At 37.0% G+C, this 26,208-nt stretch overlaps 1 protein-coding gene across 4 annotated transcripts in view; it reads left to right on the top strand.

The window, feature by feature from the left end:
* Positions 1–26,208, top strand: part of UVRAG (UV radiation resistance associated) — a 424,520-nt gene that overhangs the window by 56,666 nt on the left and 341,646 nt on the right. For all 4 annotated transcript variants that reach the window (XM_074304111.1, XM_074304114.1, XM_074304113.1 and 1 more), the window contains one exon: positions 25,328–25,489. In XM_074304111.1, coding sequence (XP_074160212.1) covers positions 25,328–25,489 — 162 coding nt within the window. The remainder of the gene's footprint in view (positions 1–25,327; positions 25,490–26,208) is intronic.

Raw genomic sequence — 26,208 nt, forward strand, 5'->3', positions numbered from 1 at the left:
CACAAGTCTCTCCCCACTCCAGTTCATTCTCCATTCAGCCCTCAAAGTAATCTTCTTAAAGATTACTTCCCATACTTGGCTCTTCACTGGCTCTCTTGGCTTTCACTTTCAGGATCAATATAAAATCCCTTATCTTTCAAAACTCTTTATATCCTGGTTCTTCTTACATTTCCAGTTTTCTTGTCCCCCTTCCTCTTAGATTCCCCTTTATTGTTCTGTGGAATAAGATATGGTTGATGTGGGTTGAGGTCCCTTTAAGATTCCTTTCTGATTCCCAACCCCTACCAGATCTGAGATAACTTGCACTTTCCCAGCCCCCACAACCCTATTATAAAAGGGGGAACCTTGGAGCCCATTCTTGGCAGAAGCCCCAAACATGGTATCCTTCTGGCCATGTAAGGGTTCCTGTCTGCCCTGGCGTCTTTCTACTTTTACTCTTACTTCCAAACCCCTACAATAAACCTTTTTTTATCAATTTAGGTTTTAGGGCCTGTAAATTCCTTTATAGGTGATTCTGCGGGTCACTTGACTGCATTTAACTATGTATCCTTGCGCCGAATCAAAAGAGGTTATCCCTTACCAAATTCTCATCATGTGGCCCGCATGGGAAACCCCAAAAACTGGAACCCCGAAAACTAACCTTAACCTTTTTAGGGCTCTCAGAACCAATTTGGGTTCTCAGCTGTTCACGCAGCTTCCAGGAAGAATATTGTGTTCCTACCAGGGAATCCGGAACTCTGGATAAGGTAAAAGACTTTTTCTTTCCCTGTCTTGCAGTAGACATCCAAGCCACTTTAGGCTTGGGTCGTTGTTAGAGCTCTAGCTCACTAGGACACAATTCCTTACGAATTGCTGTGGATTGACAAAAGGCCTCCTTTTCTCTTTCTCTCTCTGTCTCTAGAGATACAAGAGAAACTGCAAGAATTTGGAAAATAAAAGCTTTTACCTGTCCACAATCTAGACACATCTCTGCCTCTTAAAAAACCCTTTCTTAGCAGATACTTGCTTTGAAGAAACTCTCTCCAGAAGACATAAGACCTTTTGCAAGGCATTTCTAATCACTTTTCTCTTGCCAGAAAGCCGGCTCTGAACTCCCAGACACATGGGAGAAAGTATTTCTTCTTCACCCCTCCCCCCCACCACGTGGCCGTTCTGAGGACCCCATCCCTCTTGGGGGTCCCAGGTCAACAGTCTCTTTGATCTGTTCTGGGGGAGAAATCTGTGTTTGAGCCCCTCTCCCAATCTGCTGTAGTGGTCAGGCTGCAGCCACGAGGAGAAAGGTCACTGGATTGGGGGTAAGCTTGGAGAGATGTCTCTACCCGGCTGCTGCTCCTGAAGTTCTACTGTGAGCTCTCACCATTCGGGAAGCACTGGGTAAGATAACATCTCTTTTTTCCCCCTTTCCTCTCTCTTTTCTCAAACCTCTCCCATGTGGCTTGGCAACCTGCCATTTAACTGTACAGTGGGAAATTGGGGATTTAAAACTTTTAAAATAAGAGCCAAGGCTTTCAGCTCTCTCAGAAAGCAAGCTCGTCTCATACATTATAAAGCTTCTCCATACATTTTAAAGCGGGACTCGGTTTCCCTGATTTGGTCATCCTGCATTAGAGCAGTGTCTCCTGTCACAGCTTTTCACTGTAGTGGCCTTAAAATTACACTTTTCCTTGCTTTCCAGGCTGTCCACAAAGATAGAGGATTTTAAAATGCTCACTTTTTTCCTTAGCCTCAGGGCATACTTACTTGCTCATGGAGAAGTAACACCTCTCTGCATTTCACTTTCTTACCTAACCTTACAAGTGAGTCTTTTGCTCCTAGCACACTCCTTCTATTTTTCTAGATTGACATTCTATGTCTCCTGCCAACAATTAAAGGTTTCTTTTCTAAGCCTACCCCTGCCAGCCTGGAGCTTCAAGAAAGACCTTTGGAATGATGGCTGGGGAATAAAATTACAGATCAAGGCAAATTAAATTAATTGTTAAGAGAGTAAATATGACTTCTGTCTCCATCTTATTCCCTGAACTGTAGCAGTAAATGATTTGGGAAGATAGAGCGTATTTGAAAACTCCTTAACTACTTTCAATTTGTCTCTAGAATCTTTCTCTGTTCTGCCACAGTTCTCTTTTACTGCCTCAGTTTCCCTAAACTGATCTCTATCTTATCTCACCTTCTCTGGCATTTCAGTCCAAGGAGCCCAGGGACTATAGAATATGAATAGATTCTCCTTTAAACTGTCTCTTAATGCAGAGACAAACTCTGGGCTTGAGAAAATAGCTTACACCTAAACTCTGGGTAGGAATTCCAATCTCTCTCTCTTCACCCAACCCCCCAATTTTCTTTTCAGGAGTCATGTATCTCCAATTAGCGTCTGAAATGCTCCAACGCTCCCACACTCAACCCACTAAAGGTTGGGTGAGGCAGAATCTTTTATCTTTCAACTGACCCACTGTTTTCTGCTAAGCAACCTAGTTAACCTGGGGTGAAGGCTAGCTGCCTTTCCCTCCCCCCTGCCTCTTGGAAATGGAGTGGGGAAGGGCCACGTGAAATTCCTCCACACCCACCTTCCGCAGAGGCTTGGCAAAAGATTCCAAGGTAGACCCGCCTTTATCTATTTTTAAGACTTGTTAAAACTGGAGGACTTGTTACAACTGTTTAACTATTGCTATATTAGAGAAACTTTAGGAAACTAACTATTGCTGTATGTTTGAGGAATTTTAGGAAATTTACTAGTCTGTTATGTATAATCTGATAATTTCTGTAAAGAGGAAAGGAAGGGAACTGATTAAAGCTGGTCAGGAAATTGGGAAGAACTGATGTATTTTTCTTAGGCATTTCTGCCCTACTTCCTATTTCATTAAGTTCAGACTGAATTGGAAACTATTTTACTCTTTGCTTAAAATTTACTGGACTATGATTTGCTGGGTTATGTTTTTTAACTTTGAAATCCCTTATTCAGTCTTTGGGATTATTCTTTAGAAACATCCAGAAATCAGACACCTGTCCAAGGACTGGCAGCCTCTCTGATCTGTTTCTTCACTTCTGTTACCCCAGTTCCTTAATTACTATTTCAGCATTTCGATATCAGGACTCTAATAGTTTGGGCTGGCTTGTCTTGGGCTAACTGCATAATTTGCTCAGAAATCTGTCTCCTACTAGCAGTTTCTGTTCCAGAGAGAAGGGGACAGGTGGAGTTACTCTAAGCTCCACTTTTCCTCTCTCTTGGAGCCCCTGACAGTCAAGGGGTGTCCCTCTTAGGGCAGAAGTACTGCCTTGAGCACTGCTACTCAACAGAGGCTGAGTTTAATGCACAAATGACCATAGACCTAAAGACTGTCCATCTTTGGCTGAGATGCCTCCCAACTGCAGAGATTCGAACAGGGAGGCTTGTGTGTCTCCCTGAATGAGGAATGCTGTTTGATGCTAATAATTCTGGGGGTATCAGGGAGAAACTGGTTCTTGCCATAAATCTTTGTATTTTTTTATAGTTTTAGTCTGGTTTATTTTCCTAACTTAGTTTCCCTAATTGTCCTGACTCAGCCCTGCCTTAATTTCCCTGCTTCTCAATTCTGTCAAACCTCCCCAGCTTCCTTATCAGAATACCTGATAAGCATAGAAAAATTTAGGTTTAGAATATCAGAATGCCTCTCCCATCCCAAGATATCAGAATGTCTTATCAAGATGCCTCTTCCCCCTGATTATGTCACCTCAATATTCTGACTGCTCTTGCTTCTATTTCAGTCTTTCTGATTTACTGTTCATGAGGTTTTGTTTTTCCTTTTCCAAAACCCCCACCTTTTCTATCAGCAAGGTGAACAGCTCAATTTGTTGGGACTTGATTGACACTGTTTGGAGCTCAAAACGCTCAGCTGGGTATTTACTTTGAGACGTCAATTGTAAAATACTCCTGCAGAACTGACAAAAGTTAAAGTTTTTGTCATATCTTTATCTCGGGGATGCCCAAAAGAGAATGAAAAGCTATAGAATTGAGGGGAGACTGGGGTTACACTCACTTGCCTTGAAAAACTCCACCTCACAACTTGAACACTGAACAGATTATCTAATCTATCTCCACCCACCTAAAAAGGAGCTTCCTTCTGCCCTGCTGCCAGCAAGAAACACCCACCAAAGCTAGCTCCTTTCAAAGAAAAAGAGGTTGGGAAAGAGCAATAAAATTCAAACTTAGCCTGGGTTTCTGCTACTTTAAATGTGATCCATATCTTGGTAGGATTATTTCTTAAAGTTTAATTGCTATTTTTAAGAACTTCTTGAATTCTTTTATATGGAATTGGACATTCTGTATAAGTTTAAATTGATTGTATTGTATTAGGTCAGAGCCTCTAAAATAATGGTTTTTTTTACTTTGTCCTTTTGAAAATGTTTCTGTTAAGGAAAATATGCAATTTGGGATATTTTTCGATGTATTGGGTATTTTAAAAGCAAACTGATTTGTATGAATAATGTTCACTTATGAAACATCTACTTAGATATGATAATTGTTTAAGTTATGAACTTATTGGGACAAATTCCTTACTGCTATCAATATAAGGTTATGATTTCTTGGGCTTATAGTTAAAGCTTTTTAGGAATTTTAAAGCTCTGCCCTCTGAAAGTTAGTGGGACAATTGATTGGAATGAAACTGGATTAAAGCTATTTCATTCTGTATGTTCTTGCATTTTTTGCCTTCTCATCACCACGGCGAAACACCACAGGGTCCAGTAAGCTGGGTAGGCAATGCTGATGCTTGGCACCCCCTCTGACTCTTTCCACCCCTCCCCAATAAGAGTGAGGGAACTAAGAAGGAATAGATTCAGGATCTTTTGCTTATTGAGGAACCAACTCTATTATTTTAAAGAAAAGCACCACAGTAAAATATTTCCAAGAGCTTAAACTGCATTCTTATCTTGATCTGTAGCCCTGACAATCGGGGATACACCCATCCCTAGACCCTCCCTCCCAAAAGAGCAGTGGCTTATTAAATCTACTATTGCTAAAGGCCCCATTCCCCTGAATGTCACCATCTCCACCCTGGATGGCACCCCATTTTTAATCTGTTCCTGAGATCTGTTTTCTCTAGGCTTCAAACTTTGGATTCTCAGCTGCCCTTCAGCCTGGAGAACATTGACTGAACAACTGACTGGGGACAACTGACCAGGACACCCCCTAGATGCTCTGCTCCCATCCCCCACACCTCACTCCCTACCTCCTGGCATGAAACCCCAAATCTCTACAACCTTTGTCAGCTCGAAGCAGTTAAGAGGAAACCATCGCCCCTTTTCCCACATGCATCTGGAGGTGACTGTTTGAGGGGGGAACAAGAAGAGGGGACCCCACTCCTCTGAAGATCCTTGGAGAAAATCTTCAACCTTGCCTCAAATGAGGGACACTGCCCCAAATCTTTTTTTTTTTTTTTTTTTTTTTTTTTTTTTTTTTTTAAAGTTTTAACTGTTTGAGGGGGGAAATGATGTGGGTTGAGGTCCCTTTAAGATTCCTTTCTGATTCCCAGCCCCTACGGGATCTGAGCTAACTTGGGCTTTCCCAGTCCCCCACCGGATCTGAGGTTTCCCCAACCCCCACAACCCCATTATAAAAGGGGGAACCCTAGAGCCCATTCTTGGCAGGCGCCCCAAACATGGTATTCTGGCCATGTAAGGGTTCCTGTCCGCCTGGCGACCAGTTCTGACCTTAGCGTCTTTCTACCTTTACCCTTACTTCCAAATCCCTACAGTAAACTTTTTTTTTTAATCAATCTAGGTTTTCGGGCCTGTAAATTTCTTTACAGGGGACTCTGCACCATCACTCTACTGAATTTAACTATGTATCCTTGTGCCGAACCAAAAGGGGTTACCCTTTACCTAATTCTCATCATGGTGAAGTACTTAAAAGAATGTTAAATTCCTTTTCTGTATTCTATCTTCTCTAGGTCTCTGTGACCTGCAGAAGTATGTTGAGTATTAGTCAATATTCACTTAGATTTTAGATATATGTATTTTACCCAAGATGATGACATTTATCTCTGTTCAAGTTATCAATGTTTAGACAACTAGTTGCTTGATGTATGGTTCCTCCCTGAACCAGAGAATCTGCTGTTTTTGTCACGAATAATAACATCCAATTAATGGCGGGGGGGAGGGGGAGGAGGGCATCTATCGCTTAATGTTCCCTAAACCCATGATGTAATCCTTTGTAATTAAAACCTATAAAAACTGTATATCTTCTCCTAGGTCTTTAGCCCTTCTACCGTGAGCTTTCTTTCTTTCCCTGCTCATGGTGGAATTGCTCATTCTCATGAGAATTTATTAAATAAATACCTTTTCTGCTTTTTACTTTGAGAGGTCTCTGAGTAGTCATTTTTGGATAGGATTTTCTATCCCTCACATTGTGATCCACTTATTACATGTGATCCAGTGACACTGTCTCCTTGTTCTTTCTCATAATAGATACTCTCTACACTGATTCTGGGCCTTTTCCCTGGTTATCCTGATCTTAACTCTTCATCTCTTCAAGACTCGGCTTAAATCCTATCTTCTACAAGCAGTCTTTCCTGATCTGTCTTATTCTAATGCCTTCTCTCTGTTGGCTAATTTCAATTTATCCTTTATCAGCTTGTTTGTACATAGTTATGCTCTTTCACTGATTAGAATGGGATTTTTTTTTTCCCTTTCCTTTGTATCCCTAGTACTTATCTGGCATATAGAAGATAATAAATGTTTAATGATTGTGACTTACTGACTGGCCTCATTGCTATTGCTCATATATAATATTCTTTTTCACAACTCTGAGCATTTTTATTGGCTATCCTTCATGCTTGGAACTTTTTTCTCCTCATTTGTAATTTCTGTCTGCTTTCAGGTCTTAGCTGAAGTTACACTTTCTGCAAGAAGTCATTTCCAGTCCTTAATTCTGATCCTTTCCCTTTGAGATTATCCCCAATTTTCCCCTCTATATTTTGTTTCTATATAGTTGTTTTCATGTTAATTTACACAATAGTATGTGAGCTTGAGCTTCTCTCAAGAGAATTGTTTTTTGTCTTCCTTTGAATGCTTAGCACTTAACCTTGTTCCTAGCACTTAGCAAACAATGAATAAATACTTATTGATTGTTCTTCATTGTATCAATTTCATTTGTCCAGGATGGTCTTTTACAAAATAATTTTTACTTTGGTTATCTTTAATTCATATAGTAATAGAATCCTAGCACAAATGTGAGCTAGGATCTTGAAATTAGATATTTAAGGACCATCTGATCTCACCTCATTTTATAGATAAGAAAATTAATGCCCTAAAAGAAGTAAGAGAGATTTATCTAAGGTAATATAATTGATTAATGGAAGAACTGGGATTAGACTCCAGACTTTTTTATCTCCTTATCCAGTGCTGCTTACAGTTTTTTCATCATCATCATTAGAATTATTCTTGTTGACCTTACCAAAAAGTTAATTCAGCAGTTGTGTGTCATGGGATGTACTTTATGATGGTGGATATGATTAGAGTAAAACTCTGCTTGATCTGAGACAGCACTATAAAGTGATGTAAAATCACCAACAAAATGTATATACAAACTCAGATGGTCTTGCATCCTCTGGAGACAGGATTCTCTTAGACTCATGCATAAAATGGGTCTTCAGAAAATGTCTCTTTGCAGATCACTTCTCTCTTGAGAATGATATGCCCTCCAAGAAAGTCTCTCTTGGTGTTTTCTTTAACAATAAAAGTGTTTTTTTTTTTTTTTTGTTTTGTTTTTTTTACCATAGCCTTTGAGTTTAGCGCAATGGAATTCCCAGCACCTTGGAGAACAAGGAACTTCACTCATTCCTGCCTAACTTCTTCTTTGGTACCCTTGTCCTCATCAGATACACAGATGAAAAAAATGATTTTTTTTTTCTGCTTTCAGTAAGATTATACTATAAATAATGTATGCAGAAGGTACTATACAAGGTAATATTTGATGGCAAATAAGACCCAAAGTACTGTAAGATAATTTGAGGAGGAAAGCAAGTTTTAGATTCAGATATGGACCTGTAATGGGCCAGTCTGAAGTAAGGTTTCATTTTGGTTTGTGCTGTCCATCTTCAGATAACAGGTATATCTTCCACAGACATTCTTCCCTGATAGCCAAACTCTGGGGATAAGCTTGGAAGAAGGAAACAGTGCTAAATTTCAGTAATTCAGAGCTGATACAGTATGAGCAGTCTAAATCTTGATAGAGGATAGAGAGTTGAATATTTCTTTGTGAAAAGGTAGATAATCAGTTAGATTCAACTGTTGTAATTTCTCATTTGTAGTCTGTATGACTTCAACTTATAACTCCAATTTGTTATAATTAAACAATAGATCATTTTCATAGCATCTTACTATTTATAAAGTGCTTTTTTTCTTCTTTTCTTTTTTTTTTTTTTTTTTTTTACTATAGCTTTTTGAGATAAGCAAGCCAGTTATTATTAAGGCTAAAAGGGGAAATGCCCTTTTAAAATGTCTTATTCATACCCTTTGTTTTCATACCAATGATTTTCATACATATATAGTGTTTATTCTCACTCATTTCCAGTGAGACTTCTTTCATGACAAAGAATAACTATTGAGGGGAAACACCCAATATGTAATAGCATCTGGCAATATATTCAGCATTCCACACTTCTTGCAAACAAAAGGGGGGAGTAGAGCAAGAAATTATCTAGTGCAAGTTATGATTCCGGTTCTTATGATGTTATCACTAACTTTGTGAGTGTAGGCAGACTATGTCTTTCTTCTGAGAGTGAGGATCCTCTTCTGTTAAATGGGGAAAATAGCAGATCTGATCATGCCATCCGTTTCCTCTGTTCATTATAGAACAAACTTCTTGGCTTGAAATTTTAAACTTCACAGTTTAGTTCTCACTTCTTCTGGCCACATTGCACTTTGCTTCTGCACCAGTGATTCTTAGCTTCTTTTGTGTCATGGATCCTTTTGGCAGATAGTATCCTGAAGACTGGATTTCTTCTCAGAATAAGATTTTTAAATGCATAAAATTAAGTCATAGAATTACAAAAGAAGGCAATTATTTTAAAATATTGTTATCAAAATATTTTTAAAATAAGAGCTCATGAACTCCAGCTTAAAAACTGCTGTCCTAGGGTAGGAGTAGAAGATAAGGGAATAGGAATAGAGTAATAAGAGAAGCTAAGAAAGAAAATAGTGCATAAAAATAAGATGGAGGGAAATTCACAAATAGTAATTTTAATTTTGAATGTGAATGGGAGCTCTCTTTATAGCAGCTCTCTTTGTGGTGGCAAACAACTGGAAATTGTAGAGATCCCCATCAATTGGGGAATGGCTGAACAAGTTGTGGTATATGGTTGTGATGGAATAGAATACTATTGTGCTGTAAGGCATGATGAAGAACAAAGTAAGCAGAACTATACAGTAACAACAATATTCCTTAAACAATGGTTTTTAGTGATTGTTAATTGTACTCTTGTAAATACACAATTTCAAAATAAAGAACATAAGATATCTACCTCTGGAAAAAGAACTGATATATGGAAATATGTGTGAATTATGCACACACATAGACATATACACACACACACTTTCATCCACTTGCTCTAGGGTGGATGGGGGAAGGGAAAAGAAAAAGAAAAAAAAAAGAAATTTATATGATAACTTTGTTGTTTACTTGAAGGGAATAGCAAGTTTTACATGGTAAATTTGCAGTTTCATATGTAATCATCTTTTTTATTATATTATGTTATGGAAATGCTTGTTTATATTGAAAATAAAATAAATGCAAAGCCAAAAAAAAAAAAAAAAAGAAGAAGAAGAAGAATCATTGCCCTAGATTATAAACTACTTTACCACAGCCCTGATTTTGTATCTCCAATACTTTTACTTGGGGCTTTTACCTATGTAATACATTCCTATGGAAGTGAACTGAAAATCAAATGAATTTGAGTAGGTGGGACTTGAACACAACGAAGTCATATTGTATCTTAGAGAATAGGATTTCGGCAGCAGAAAAACTTAATTTGAATCCCAAGCACCTACACTTGGTAGTGATGTCTCTCATGGAAGAAGATCATTAAGTCTTCTAGGCACTTGGAACTTTTCTTGTCTAGAAAGTGAGGAATTTAGCCTAGACCAGATGTAAGTTTCTTTCCCAGTCTAATAGTTTTTCCTGTCATCTTAGCAAATCTGAGAGGTGTGAGGTGGTATCTCAAGAGTTGTTTTAATTTGCATTTTTCAAATAATTAGTGACCTAAAGCATTTTTTTAGATGATTATAAATGACTTTAATTTCTTCATCTGAAAATTGTTCATATCCTTTGACCATTGACCATTTGGGGGACTGGCTTGTATTCTTATAAATTTGACACTTTTCTTTATAGGTTTTAAAAATGAGACCATTATCAGAAACACCCTAGCTTTGTATTTCCCTTTTAATCTTGTTTCTGTTGGTCTTGTTAAAAAGGCAAAACCTTTTTAATTTAATGTAATCAAAGTTGGAAACCATCTATTTTGACCTTTTCATTTTACATATGGGAAAACTAAAGCCAAGAAAGATTAAATGGCTTGCTACAGTCACCCTTTAATTAAGTCCAATGCTGAGATTTGAAGCCCATTGCTCTGACTCCATGTACAGCAGAAGCTGCCCTGGTCAGAGCAGAATACTTGGGTTATAGATAGCCTTCAAACTGTTAATAAATTATAAAGCTAGACAAGTCACAACTTGCTTGTCTCAGATCTTGCATCGGTGAACAAATGATATTATTTCTCTGTAATTCTGAACTTTATTTAAACATTTGATATTTGTCAATTTGACAAATTGACAGATGCAATAAAATTAGGCTTATTACTATCATCTTTTTAAAGAAATGGTTTTCAGACTTTATGTAGCATGAATGTGACTTCATAGCTTATGAGTATTTCAAGGCTGCATGAGTTCATTAATGTAGACACTCTCTCTGTCAGTGATACAGGTTGCAATCCAGATCTATTGTTTTAGTAGACAATATTTGTGAATTGCTGTCCCAGGAAAAAATAATCTAATATAGTGGGGTGTTAGGTTCTTACTAAGTGCCAATGAGATAATGAGATATTAGGTTCTTACTAAGTGCTAAGTCTGTACTTAACAATTCTCTAGTTTGGGCCTTTACTAGGAGTTTTACTTCTGTGAACTCCTGAGGAGGAGCTTACATGCTTAGGAGGAGCAAGTTCATTGGTTGAAGTAATTTTTCCCAGAAGCCCTTGTATTAACCCACGCCCATTCTCTGGGAGGATAAAAGAGTCTTGTCTGGGCCAGAGTTGAGGTGGCTCTCTGGAGGAAGAAATCTCTCCTCTAGACCAGACAGCAATCAGCAGTTTCTGGAGACAACAGCCATTACATATTGGCGTCCACAACGTGGGGCAAGGACTTTTGCTTATCCTGACAAAGACTTATTCTGAGCCCTTCAGAGGAGCTAGCCCAGACCTTCACATTTAAGGACTTATTCTGAGCCTTTCAGAGGAGCTAGCCCAGACCTTCGCATTTAAGGACTTATTCTGAGCCCTTCAGAGGAGCTAGATCGGACCATCGCAGTGGGGCAATGTAATGGGAATGAATCCTTTCAAACTTTATTAGTGTGGCCCTTAGATAATAGACAAATAGTTCATTTGGGGGCTTTTTTAAAAGAGAGATAAACTATTTATTAAGTCCTTATGTTATACCAGGCACTGTGTGGAGTGTTGGTTATACATACATATACACACACACACACACACACACACACACACATATATATATATATATATATATATATATATATATATATATATATATATATATATATATATATATATATATATATATATATATATATATATATATATATATATATATGAAATATCCAAGTAAGTAAAATAGCCCCTGCTTTTTAAGAAACTTTTATTCTAAAGGAAGAAAAACAAAAGAGGAGTGTTTATCAACATAGCAAAGAGACTTTTGGAAAGTGGCTTGGAGGCTTGGGCTTTGGCAAACTAAGGAAAAAAACCCAAATCTCACATGTCAGGGTTTGGAGAGCCAGAGAGAAAGTACAAGTTTTTGGTTGCGGTGGAAGTGGTCAGAGAATAGGACCAGAGGCAAGAGAGGGAATGATGTGTCTTGAAAGTCTAAGCTTAATGAAGCAACAAGTTTATTGGAGAGGGAGAAGAAAGCAGTAAGCTTACCTATCAGAGCTGCAGGAGTAAGATGTATTTTTGAAGCCTTTCTAGTTTGGCTGGGTCTTTGTAAAACTTTTGAGAACATAAAACCTTTAGAGGAGGGCCTTAGTGGATGACTGTCTTTTTTTTTTTTAAATTAATCTTATAATTATAAAAAAAAATTTGACAGTACATATGCCTGAGTAATTTTTTTTTAATAACATTATTCCTTGTATTCATTTTTCCAAATTTTTCCTCTCCCTCCCTCTATTCCCTCCCCTAGATGACAGGCAATCCCATACATTTTACATGTGTTACAGTATAACCTAAATACAATATATGTGTGTAAATCCAATTTTCTTGTTGCACATTAAGAATTGGGTTCCGAAAGTATAAGTAACCTGGGTAGAAAGACAGTAGTGTTAACCGTTTACATTCACTTCCCAGTGTTCCTTCTCTGGGTGTAGTTGTTTCTGTCTATCATTGATCAGCTGGAAGTGAATTGGATCTTCTTTATGTTGAAGATATAGTGGGTGACTGTCTTAATTATATTATTTGCATTTAAAAAGTTTTGTTGTTAAAATTATGATTTTAGTGATTGCATTTCAGTCTGTGTCTCTTCCTTCATTTTATGAAAACTGAAGGCAAAAAACTTTTTCCTTCAGCATTAGAAATTCTAAGAAAATTGGTTTTGCCATGTCTGCACATAATTTGATCTACTTTTAAAGGTTCTTTTTAATTAATCTGGCTTCTAGATTTGAAGTGTTTTTGTTATTATTGTTGGTTATTTGAAAGGAATATAACATATTAGCTCATAGGATATTAATCTAGAAGTGACCTTAGAAATCCGAATATATAACATAATAAACAGTTAATGAATGCTTAGCTTTATCCTCATCTAGTTTTATCCTCCTATTTTACAGCTGAGGAAAATGAGACCTTGCACATTTCAAGAGGCAGAGAGGTAGGACAGTGGATAGAGCCATCTCTTCAGGAGTTAAGATCTGAGTTCAAAATCAGCCACAGATACTTAATATGTGTGACCCTGAGCCAGTCACTGACTCTGTCTGCCTCAGTTTCCTTAATGTAAAATAGTATCTATCTCCCAGGTTTATTGTGAAGATAAAATGAGACAGTATGTGTAAAGTACCTTATAATTCTTAAAGTGCTATATAAATGCTGTGATTATTATTAATAGTAATAAGAGGTCTTGGTGACCTTCTTAACTAAGTTTCTATGTATTTGAGTGTGAGTTCAGAGAAGTTGTCAAAGATGCTAAACAAACTGCCTTTGAATTACAGCATTTCATTGTTCTTTTCCAGTTTTAGCAGTTTCAGGAACCAGTAGTTAAAAGTGGAAATGCTAAAAGAAATTTAGATTAAAGTTCTGTAGTTAAAATTCAAGACCCCTAAATTGACACACTAAGAATTCTAGAAAAACAAACACTTAACCTTCATATTTGTATGTGGTAATTTCACCGGTTTCAGTGTGGTGACATTGACAAAAGTTTTCAAAAACCTGCTCAAAATCTTGACCCAAGGTATTTAGAAGCAATGATAATTGTCAAGATGGGATGAGTTTTATACACGAGGACAAAGTTAAGTAAAGTTGCATGACCTTTTATATGTAGTTGCTTTTTTCTATCTTGTGGTACTCCTTCCACTTTCCATGTTATTTCAGATATCATTGACAGGTTCAACTGCTGCTTGCTAGTTCTTTCAGTAATTGATTTCATCTGAGGCAAGTGACTTGAATCTCCCCTCCCCTCCCGCTGAGGTTAAGTGACTTGCCCAGGGTCACACAGCTAGGAAGTGTTAAGTCTCTGAGACCAGATTTGAACTTGCATCCTCCTGAATTCAGGGCTGGTGCTGTATCCACTGTGCCACCTAGCTGTCCCTGACTTGAATTTTTTAATGGCAATTATGGATTCTCTTAACTTCTTGCTTTACTTGGGTACCAACTTCCTGTTAGAAAGTTCTATTCTCTGAACCCTGCTTGCCTCAGTTCTTCATCTGTAAAAAAAAATCTGGAGAAGGAAGTAGCAAACCACTCCAGTATCCCCAGAAAACTTCAAATGAGGTCACAAAGAGTCAGACACAACTAAAATGATTGAACAACAACATATGCCAGACATGGTGCTAAGTTTTGGGGCTACAGATAGGAAAAAGTTAATTCCTGCCCTCAAAGCTAGCAATATAATGGAGAAGCTATCACCCAAAAGGAAGCCAGAGGAATGAAGGGCAGGTAAGCGGCATGATGTCCAGAAGCATAGAGCAGAGTTTAGAAATGAAGACATGGGTGGCTTGGGCACTCTCCTTAAATGGAGGGTCTGGGAGGAATTCATCATTCTGCTATCCAATCAGAGGGACCCAAGGTGCAAAAGGTACTAAGCAAGGCTGAATTCTAGAACTGAAGTTCTTTTGCAGAATGATGATATTCCTGGAAGTGTTATGGAGTAGTCCAAAGGGGTGTAGCCCCATGGGAAATGAAGGGTCAAGTAGTTTTCCCCAGTCACTTGCAAAAAAAGGTAATGTATATATAATATGATGGCTTTCAGTTTCTAACTTCCTCTTTACTTATTTCTTTACATAGTGTACAAAAGGCTATTTTTATTGTGCATAATAGTTGTCTGTGATCTTTTAGAAAATGTGCCTCTCTTCTAAACTTCCCTATTTCTGTTAAAGGCACTGCTGTCCTTGGAGTCTCTCAGGTTTGTAATCTCAGCATTATCTTTGAACCCTTCCTTGCTCTCCAAAACTTCACATATCCATTCAGTTGCCAAATCCTGCTGTTTCTGACTCCACAGCATTCTTTTGAATCCATCTTCTCTCTATTCATGTTATCATCTTAGTGCAGGCCCCTTTCACTTCTCCCCTACACTATTATAGAGATTTCTCAATAGCCTCCTAAATTTATCTGCCTTGAGGTACCCTCCCCCACTCCCCCAGTCCCTCACTCTGATCCATCCTTCAAGCAGCTGACAGTGATTTTCATTTGTGGGCTAATCTGACTTTGCTACACTCCTATGCAATAAAAAAAAATCCATTTCCTTCTAGGATAAAATCTATATTCCTATTTGGTTTTTAAATCCATTCACACAACTAGTCCTATTATATTTCCTCTGGTCTCGTTTTGTAACTTCCCTTCTCATATTTTATGAGGCCAGTCAAACTGGCCTTATTTTTGTCTGTCACACATAAGCTTCTAACTTGTCTCCTTGTCTTTGCCCTTGGCTGCCCTTATAATGGGAATGAAATCCCTCTTCACTTCTGTCTCACAGAATCCCTTATTTCCTCAGTAAGTAGCTTAAGCACCATCTTTTACATGGAACTTAGTTGTTGTCCCCTCTCCATTTGTAACTTTTTTGTATTTAAATACCTTGTATTTATTTTCTTTTTATTTATTCAGTGTATGATTAAAGGTCTACTAAGAATCCACCTGGAAAACATTTTCAAACAATCAGTGGCAGTTTGTCCTGTTCACACTAGAATGCCCAAATGGATGGAGAATGTTTTTAACATTCAATTGAATGGATATCCCATAGAACTTATCTGACAATCTATGTATCTAGGACAGATAAGACAGACAGTGATTAGGTCCATAGTTGAAAAAAGGAGGAAAAAAGGAGATTAGTTTGCTTTCACAAAAGCACTTTTGCAGACCTTCTGGGGTCTATAATAGCCTGGGCCTGATATTTTGACACGGTTGCTGTCTGACAGAGGACTGTAAAAAGGCAAATGATGAGTATGAGAAAGCTGCATCATATAATCAATGAGGGATTCTGAAGAATAGGAGTAAAGGATACTAATTTTGTTGTTGTTGTTGAGGCAGTTAGGGTTAAATGACTTGCCCAACAATACACAGCTAGGGAGTGTTAAGTATCTGAGGCCAGAATTGAACTCAGGTCCTCCTATGTAATGCCCAGACTAGCTCTCTGGAGGACCTTAGGATCAGCCTGAATCCTTGGTTTTAGTGGAGGAGTGAAGAAGGCCACCATGAGGCTGGTCTAAGATGGAATGAATCATTTCCAGTCCTTCTCAGTCCTTACATACCTTAGTACATTTACATCATTACTGCAAACTGAGTATGTGTGAACTAGAGAACTATTACATCACCATACTAAGTACTAAGTATATATGTGAACTAGAGAACCATCATCTCATCATTTCCATCAATTAACACCTTGTTTCAAGTATACTTGAGTTTCTGCTCTCTACATCTCCTGCTTTCTTTTGTTTTAGAACATATGTGGTCACACCCTCCCTGACTTGTCAGGGAGGTGAGAATACCAAACCAGATATTGTTAGCAGATTACCTCTGGATTGAAGGGTCTCACTTGAAAAAGATATACATAAATACATCAGCATGGGAGGTATTACACAAGCACATAGTAATATAACACATAATATGAATATACATGTCCATAAGTCCTAGAAGGAGGGTATATAAATAACAATCACATATATACCTTCAGCAGCCAAGAGATAGTTCAAAACCAATCTATTGTCCATTAGTTCACATGTCAGGGAATCCAATGATTCCTGCAAGTTTTGATCATGTCTCAAGGAATCCAATGATTCCTGGGGGTTTTGAAGTCCTGTATCAGTCTCATTAACAATTTTTGATGTTTATGAGTCAATTGCCATAACATCCATGCTCTTTCAGTGGTGGGCACAGTCAGCAATGGAACCACCCAATGTTTCTTGGGTCTTCTCAATCTCTCTCCAATGGACAAGGTGAATAAGGGTCACTGACACCCATCTGATTCCTTCTCCATCTGTGGAGATACAAGCAAACCCTCTCCCCCAAACAGTTAACCTATCTGGTCCCTTCCATTCACCACTTTCTGGATCTCTCTCTACATCACCTGGTGATTATCTAAATATAGTGGAGCTGCTTGCATTGGACACTGCCCTTCCAATGGGTTTTAAAAGCTGTCTGCCAGAGCCAGTGCATCTTCATCAAAAATAAAAAAAATTAATAGTATAAAGGGCTAAATTTAAAAGTTCTCTAGGGTTATCTGTGGCTCCCCCTTTCTTTTGTTTCTGGAGGAGAGTCTTAGTGTTTCTGTTTCTCCTCTCTACTATTGCCTGTCCTTGAGGATTAAAAGGTATGCCAGTGTTGTGTAAAATTTTACACTGTGCACAAAAGGGTGCAAAATGTTTAGAAGTATATGCAGGTCCATTATCTGCTTTTATTGCTTGTGGCACACTCATGATTGCAAAACCTTGGAGAAGGAATTCAGTGGCCACTCGGGCTGTCTTTTTTGCTGCTGGTATTGCAAAAGTAAATCCTGAAAAGATGTCCACTACAACATGGATAACAGACAGATGACCAAAAGATTTATAATGGGTCCCATCGATTTGCCAAATTTCATTGGGTCTCAAGAGACAAGGGTTTTTCCCTGAAAGGAGCATAGGACCGTGGAAAGGAAGGCAAGCTGTATAGCTTTTTACTATGCTCTTAACTTCCTTTTATTATCCCAAATTGTAAACATAAAGCTTGAGCAGCCGGATGTTATTTAAAATAAGATTTTTGGGCTGCCTGAAATAAAGGGAGTATTGGCTAACATGGTTAGAAAGAGATCTCCCTTTCAATTTCCATAAAAAAATAGGACCTGGAAGTCCACTATGAGAGTGGACATGCAAGATATATATCTTACCTGGATGCTTTCTCACTTGCTCTTGAAGTTCCTTAAAGAGCTGATATATATTAAAAGCTACAGATTTTATTTGGACTGTGGCAATTCTTTGTACCATACCTACTGAGTAGGTTGAATCAGATATTATATTTACATCTCTTGGATAATAAGAGCTAGCATGATTGCATACAGTTCTGCTGAGTGGACTGAAAAGGAGTTCTGACTATTCTCTTTATAGTTAAGTCATGAGAGTATACAGCACAAATCTTATGTTTGGATACATCTGCAAAGATAGTTGGTCCTTTAAGAAGAATCTTAGAAACCTTTTCTTCAAGAATCCATCAATAATTATGTAATAGTAGAGTTATCTTTAATGGAGACCTATGTGTAAAATTTCTAGCTCTGGCCAATAAAATTGGCTACTTTGGGATGGTTTCATAGCATACATTAATTTGTGCCTTGGTATAAAAGGTGTATATCTTGTCAGGTCTTATCCCAGATACTACTCGCTTAATGGCCTTTAATAAAATCCTAGCCACAAGCACTGGGTAAAGAGTAAGGCTATGGTCTGGTTGTGCTGGTAGATTCACCCACTCTATTACACTGTGTCCTTGATGAAGGACTGCTCTGGATGCCTCTAGAGTAGCAAAAACTGATATTTACAAGAGTTTTTGAGTAACTTTTTCAACCACATTGGATAAAGCCAATTCAATCTCTCTCAAAGCTTCTTGAGCTTCTTTTGTAAGCTGGCATGGTGAGTTTAAAGCATTGTCTCCCCTTAAAATATCATATAATGGTTGTAATTGATAGGTAGTTAAGCTTAACACTGGATGCATCCATTGGATATCTTCTATCAATTTCTGAATGTCATTTAAGGTTTTCAACTTCTCTTTTCTTAAAGAAAGTTTTTGTACTGTAAGCACCTTAGGATATACTTCATATCCTAAATATTGAAAAGGAGCATTTCTTTGAATTTTTTCTGGAGCTATATGCAATTTGTAGTTCCTTAGTGTTTCTATGGTCTTTTATAGATATGCTTCTAACATTTGCTGCTCAGGTGCACATCCCAAGATGTCATCCATGTAATATAACAACATAATGTTTGGAAATGCTTTTCTCACTGGAGTAAGAGCAGCAGCCACATCCATTTTAGATATAGTAGGGGTATTTTTCATTCCCTGTGGCAAAACTGTCCATATCTTTTAGAAGGCTCCGCTAAATTAACGCTGGGTACTGAAAAAGCAAATCTTTTCATATCCTCCTTATCTAGAGGGATAGAACAGAAACAATCCTTAATGTCTATAACCCAAAGAGGCCATTCTCTGAAGGCAATTGAGTAGGCGATGGAAGTCCAGACTGAAGAGTTTCCATCTGTTCATTTACTTTTCTCAAATCAGTCAATATCTTCCATTTTCCAGATTTCTTTTTTTACAACAAATACAGGGGAATTCCAAGAACTTGGAGAAGATTGTAAGTGTCCTTGGTCAAGTTGCTCCTGCACTATATTTAATAAGGCCTGAATTTTATTGCTATGTAAGGGCCACTGTTCTATCCACACTGGTGTATCAGTTTTCTATTGAATGGGTACAGGTGAAAGTGTTGGTAACCCTTCAATAGCAGCCCTGCCTAAAAAACCAAAGTACTCATTTGTAATCGTAATTGTTGTAAAATGTCTCTTCCTCACAAATTGATGGAGATTTTTTCAACTATGAAAGGAGTAAAAACTCCTGTTTCACCTTCAAAGATCCATCTCAAATGGGTAGCACTAACTTCAGCTGCTATTGATGCTCCTACGCCAGACATATAGGTGTCTGCCTTAATCTTTGGCCATTGACTGGGCCAGTTGGCACCTCTAATGACTATATGATCTACACCTGTCTACCAACCCTTCCAATGGTATACCATTTACATAGATAGTGAGCATAGGTCAGTCAGCTGTCACAGCTACTGTCTAGAATGTTCCTGGATTCTGCTGCTTGAAGTCAAAATCTGGGTAAATATCACCAGATTGTCTATTAGGAGTCTATATCAGTAAACTTGATGCTACTACTTCTTCTGACTGATAAGTCACACATTGTCTACCTATGTTAGTGACTGGGATGTTACCTACACATGCCCCAGTTTCCTACATCAATGTATGGATGGACACTGTTTTGTAAGCACTTTCAAGAGTTGAAATGGTCAAGCCTACTATGCTTGGCAAGGGATCTATAGCCTAGACAGGGACAGATTTCACCTTTCCAGGGGATATCTCAGTAGTCCCAGCTGCATACAACTTTATTCTCTCCAATTGCAATCCTTTTCTCCCATCAGATTGCTCCTCTGCTGATTGATCATGTTGGAGTCCTGAACTTCTAAAGACTCTCTGGATGTAGCATTGGCTGCCATCATGCCCCAAGTGTTTTTTTTTGCCTAGGGCCCTAGCCTAGGGCTGGGCCCTGCTTCCTGTTTCTTTGAGTCATTCTACATTCTGATGCCCAATGGAAGCCTCTGTTGCATTTTGGACATGGGATTTTGGGTCTTGTTCTCCCACCCTATTTTTTATGCCAACATTGAGCTTTCAGATGCCCTACTTCACCACATTGAAAGCAATGGAGAGTCTCTCTGGAAGTCCTTTGTCAAAAGGGACCCTGTCTTTTCTTGTTTAGATTTGGGAAGTCTGCTTCATATCCTGGGTATAAGAGGTATTTGTGTCTTCCATGGCACAGTGTCTTATGTTCTCCCTTAAAGGAGCATCTTTATGTAGTCCTAGTATATTTCTTCTACAAACCTCATTAGCATTTTCTTTAGCAAGTTGTCTTATCATAATTTCTGTTGCTACGTTTTCACCAATAGTTGGTGTGACAGCTGTCTGCAGAGGTCCTACAAAATTAGCAAAGTGTTCATTTGGACCTTGTGCTATTTTCGGGAAGGCTTCCCCTCTATCTTCTCTTCCTGGGAGAGTGTCCCTTGCTTTGATAGCAGCAGAAGCAGTTTGCTTATATCCTGTCAGAGGGTAATTAATCTTCATTAAAGTGTCTGAATAAGGACCAACCATCTGTTAGTTGATCAGAGGTGACTGGTATATTAACTCTAAGTTGCCTATTTCATTGGACTTGTAATCTACAGAGTTCACTATACTCAAAAAGCCACAAGTTTTGTCCAGGTTCTAAACATGTCTTTGCTATAAATTTTCAATCATTAGGTATTAAAATTTCAAAAGCCAAATGCTATAATATCATCTTAACATAAGATGATGTAGACCCATAAAGAATGCAAACCTTTTTCAGATCTTTGATAATTTCTGGATTAAACAGAGTATATTTTCTTTTTTCTTGACCTGAAGAGTCAAACTCTTCAATCACAGGGTATGCTTCTATTTTTAAATCAGATGTAACTTGCCCTTCATTTTTAGCTTTAATTAGTGCCCTTTGTAAGTGTGTCATAGGGGGTGGACAAAGCTCCTTCATTGGTGGGGCTGATACTGTCACTGCCCTTCTGCCTCCTCTTCCTCCCTCCACTCATAAAGGTGAAATTAAGGGAGGATGGTGAAGAGATGGGGAATGCCCTAATGGTGCCTGCTTGGGTGTAACTGAGCTGTGAAAGTGAGAAGCACCACACCCCTTAAGTTCCTTAGCCCTGTTCTTGTCCAATTCTCCATGCTTTTCAGCTGCTTTGTTAGAACTTGTGGGATTCTTTAAAGCCAATTGTATAGAGTGATCTGTTTTCAAGTTACCAACAAACCTTGCTTCTTTATTAACCTAGTTATGCATTCTGCATATTTCTCTTGGGATGGGGGAGACTCTTTTCTTAGTATTTGCCTCATTTCAGATAAAAAACCAAAAGTGAGTAGTTTAGCCCTTACCAAAGTTTCCTGCTTGTCTATTTTTATACTTAACCTATTTCTATGTCAGGGGTCTTCTACACTGAACTTATGATCATGTCAATCAAACTGTTGAGTGTAGGTCCTTACGTCCATGTTTGGGCACCAACATGTAATGTCTGGATTAGCTCTCTGGAGGATCAGGATCAGCTTGAGTCCTTGGTCTTAGTGGAGGAGTGAAGGAGACAGGAGAGCCACCACATGGCTGTTCAAACATGGAATGAATCATTTCCAATCCTGAGCCCTATATACCTTAGTATAATTACATTATTACTACTTACTGAATATGTATGAACTAGAGAAACATTACATCATCATGCTAAGTTCTAAGCATATATGTGAACTAGAAAATCATCATGTCATCAATTCTACTGAGTTAATACCTTGTTTCAAGTATACTTCTCCAGAGTATACTTCTGTACTTCTGACTTCAGGACTTGTGCTCTATCCACTGGGCCACCTAGCTGCCCCTAAAGGATGCTATTATTATGACAGAAAGAAGATGGGCTCATTTTATAGTAAAAGTGATGTGAATGGCTAGAGTATTCCCCTAGTCTTCCTTAAATGTTGGAACAGCTTGGAGAAGTCCTCTAGCATGTTATGTGGAATCCCTAGTGAATTTGTAAGTGGTCATGACAAGATTGACATAGGATGGATTATAATCTTTATTATTAGAAGGAAATCCTGAATCCATGACATCACTGTTTCAAGTTGAATAAATTTATATAAATAAAATAGAATGTGAGCTCTGTTCCTCATGGAATATGAATTGTTTTATTTTTATATTTGTATTCCCAGTATATAGCACAGAATCTGGCACATACTAAATAAATGCTTATTGATTTGGAGCTGATTAGAATCAAGCAAGGGAGTAGGTCTGGTAGAAAACTAAAGTCAGGCCTAGAAATATGAAAAGTAACTAGATACTAGAATATAACCTATTAAAGATTTACATATGCACATATTTTAAAATGCTAAATTTTGCAAATCTTAACAACAAAATTTAAATGTACAAAAAAGAATAGAAAAAGGAATAAAGGTATAAATTTTGTTTTTGTTTTTCATGTTGAATTGTTTCAGTCATGTCTGATTCTTTGTGATTCTACTTAGGGTTTTCTTGGCAAAGATACTGGATTGCTTTGCCTTTTTTTTTTTTTTTTTTCTTTGCCATTTTCTTCCCCAATTTGTTTTTCATAGTTGTTATTTATTTATTTATTTACTTTTAAGAACTTGGGACTGAACTTGTGTTTGTATTGGTATAAGAATGAAGAATCTCCTATCAATCTAGGTCAGCAGTTATAATTCTTTTGTCAAAATAGTGTTAGATACATATGCCATTTTTTTTTCAGCTATTATTCAGTCATTAAACACATTGTTTGCTGTTTGTTTGTTTGTTTGTTTGTTTTTTTAAATAATCGTAGTTGCCATGAATATTCTTGTCTGGAATGATCTCTCCTCAATATGTTGTCCTGGCAATAAAATGATTAGATCAAAGGGTGCAATTATAGTTACATTATTATTACTTTATTACATAAGTTTTACATTACTTATTATAGAATAAGGTGTATATTTAATTCCTGAGAATTCTGCTCTCCTAAGCACAGCAAATGGCACATTTTGTGATTTTTCATGTTTAATGTGAAGACTTTGAACCTCTATTGGACAATGCACAGTAGCCTTAATTTTCATTTCTTCCAAGTACAAATCTTGGCCTGACCTTAGAGAATGTTGTTTTAAGTAGATTTTGATAACAATTTTAAAAATGATGTTTGAGAGGTTGTAGATACAAAATATATAATGAAACTTATGCTTTCTATATGTGCAACATGGAAATTTGTTTGATTTTATCATTTTTTTCTTGTTGTTATTGCCTTTTCACTTTCCTCTCCCTTTCTTCTCCATTTCTTCTCTTTTTCTTCTAAGTGCTTGTTAAAATGGGGAGAAAATTAATAAGATAGAATTGATGTCTGATTGGAATGGAACAAATATAATACAAACTGAAAAAGCCTAGTAGAGATCCTCTAGTTATGTTTGTAAGGTTATTTATGTTTATGTACTTATTACCTAGTTCAATAGACAGTGAAACTATTATAGTGTAGTAGAATTATGAATATTATCATTATGAATGGAAAAAGCTAAATATTATGAAGCAGTCTTGGAAATTATATATTTATTCATTTCTCATGGGAGGAAACTGGAGCTTAGGACAGTAAAATAGCTAAGTGGTAAAGCTGATATCTAACTCAGTTTTCTTTTCATTATACTATAGTTCATAATATTATTCGTAATATTGACTCTGTAACCAAAAAAAAAAAAAGGTTAAATTGTGTTTAGCATTGTTTATTTAGTCAGGCATATATTTTGTTAGTGTCACTATGGAATATTAGAAAACTACTGAATGTGGACAAATGAAGCCCAGGTTTTCATTTTGTTCTGCCATTATTCATTCATTTAGTAAACATTTATTAAGTCCCTAATATGTGCTGTGTTATATGCTGGGGATTCAAAAAGAAACGAAAGACAGTTCTTCCCCTTAAGGACTATACAATCTAATAGAAGAGACAACATGCAAACACACACACACACAAACACACAAAACTATGTAGAGGATAAATAGGGCATAATTAAAATAAAAAATAAAAAACATATTGGAATTAAAAGGGGTTGGGGAAGGTTTCTAGTAAAAGAAGCGATTTTAGTTGGGACTTAAAGGGAGCCAGGGAGATTAGCAGGCAGTGGAAGAGGGAGAGTATTCCAAGAATGAGGGTCAGCTAGAGGAAATGCACAAAGCTAAGACACTATAACTGTGAGCAAGTAACATTTACCTTTTAGCTTCTCTTTAACCTTTATCTGTAACATGGGACTGATAATTATTATTTGACCTGTCTCATAGATTTTTGTAGGAAGAGCACTTTATAAACTGTAAAGCTATTTTTAAAAAATTATTTAAAGTTTTGTGTTACAAATTCTATTCCTCTCTCCTTCTCTGCCTTTCTCCCTCCCTGAGATAGTAAACAGTCAGATAGAGATTATACAATTATGTAAAACACTTTCATATTAGCCATTTTGCACAAGAATACTTGAATAAAAGAAAAAAAAAGTAAAAAATAAAGTGAAAAATAGCGTGATTCAGTCATTATTCAAACCATAGAAGTTTTTTTCCCTGGAGACCTTACTTCATCATTAGGATCATCTTCATTGTATTGCTGAGAATAGTTAAATTATTCACAATTCTTCATCAAACAGTATTGCTGTTACTGTGTACAGTATTCTCACTTGAATATGCATCAATTTATGCAAATCTTTCTAGGTTTTTCTGAAATCATCTTGCTTGTCATTTCTTAAAGCTGTTATTTTTAGTAAGATTTGTTACATACATTAAAAAAAGTTTTAATAATTTTAAAAGCATAAATTTAATTATCTGTAAGGTTCATTCCCTAGAAGCATTTTATTTCCTGACGATTATAGCTATATGAGGTGTTTGTTTTTGGTGATGATTTTTATAAATAATGTCATTGTAACCTCTTGGATGTTAATTGAAACATCATTATTTCTCTTAGTAACTCCATAAGATACTCCAAAGAAATTCAGTTTTTAAAGTGAGAATAATTTATACCTTGACTGAAATAATTGTAAAAAGTTATCTTTTACTTATATGCTTTCTCCCCCAATCAATAGAATCCAACTTGGAGAAGTCTTGATTTTGGAATAATGCCTGACCATCTTGACACATCAGTATCCTGTTTTGTGGTAAGGATCTGGGGTGGAAAGAAAGATCTCTACCAGCTGCTGATTGAGTGGAAAGTCTCTCTGGATGGACTAAAATACATGGGTCAACAGGTAATTTTGGATTGATTTTTATACATAGTCCTGATTACTCTGTTAGCTTGTCTGTTTCATTGCCACTAACTACATGCTTCTGCATATAAGTCAATCAGCAATCATTTATTAACTGCCATGTTCCAAATACTGTGATAGGCATTGAGGATTTGAATATAAAGAATGAAACAATTCCTACTTGGAGTGAGGTTACATTTTAACATAAGAAAAAATAAATATAAGTTTATATGGTATAAATTTAAAGTGAATAAATATAAATATATGATCAGGCTTTTCTTGTATTATTTTATCTATCCTGACATTGATTCCTTCTAAACTCAGTTCTGACTCTTCATGTCTTCTATTTTTATCTTCTTGAAATCTGCCCTTCATCTAAATTGACCTGTTTCTCTGGAGTATAAATTATCATTCAAATTTCTGAGGTTCATAGTCTCAAATTCATCTTTGATTTTTTCCATCTCCTTTAAATTTTGACTCTTAAACAGTTGTCAGATCTAGTACATTCACAATATTTTATCCTTTACAGACTTTTTGGCTGATTTGTCATCCATTTCCTTCCCTCTAATAGTGTATGTAACATAGTGCTCTGTCCTAAGCTCTTCTTTTTACATTCCAACTTGGTGACCCTCACATATTATGTTCAGGCTAGTTTACAATAGCCTATTAGATGTTTCAAACTGGGTGTACCATTTCCATCTAAAACTTCATATTTTGCCCAA

Source organism: Sminthopsis crassicaudata, chromosome 3 (genome assembly GCF_048593235.1).
Source record: "Sminthopsis crassicaudata isolate SCR6 chromosome 3, ASM4859323v1, whole genome shotgun sequence".
NCBI classification, from domain to species: Eukaryota; Metazoa; Chordata; class Mammalia; order Dasyuromorphia; family Dasyuridae; genus Sminthopsis; species Sminthopsis crassicaudata.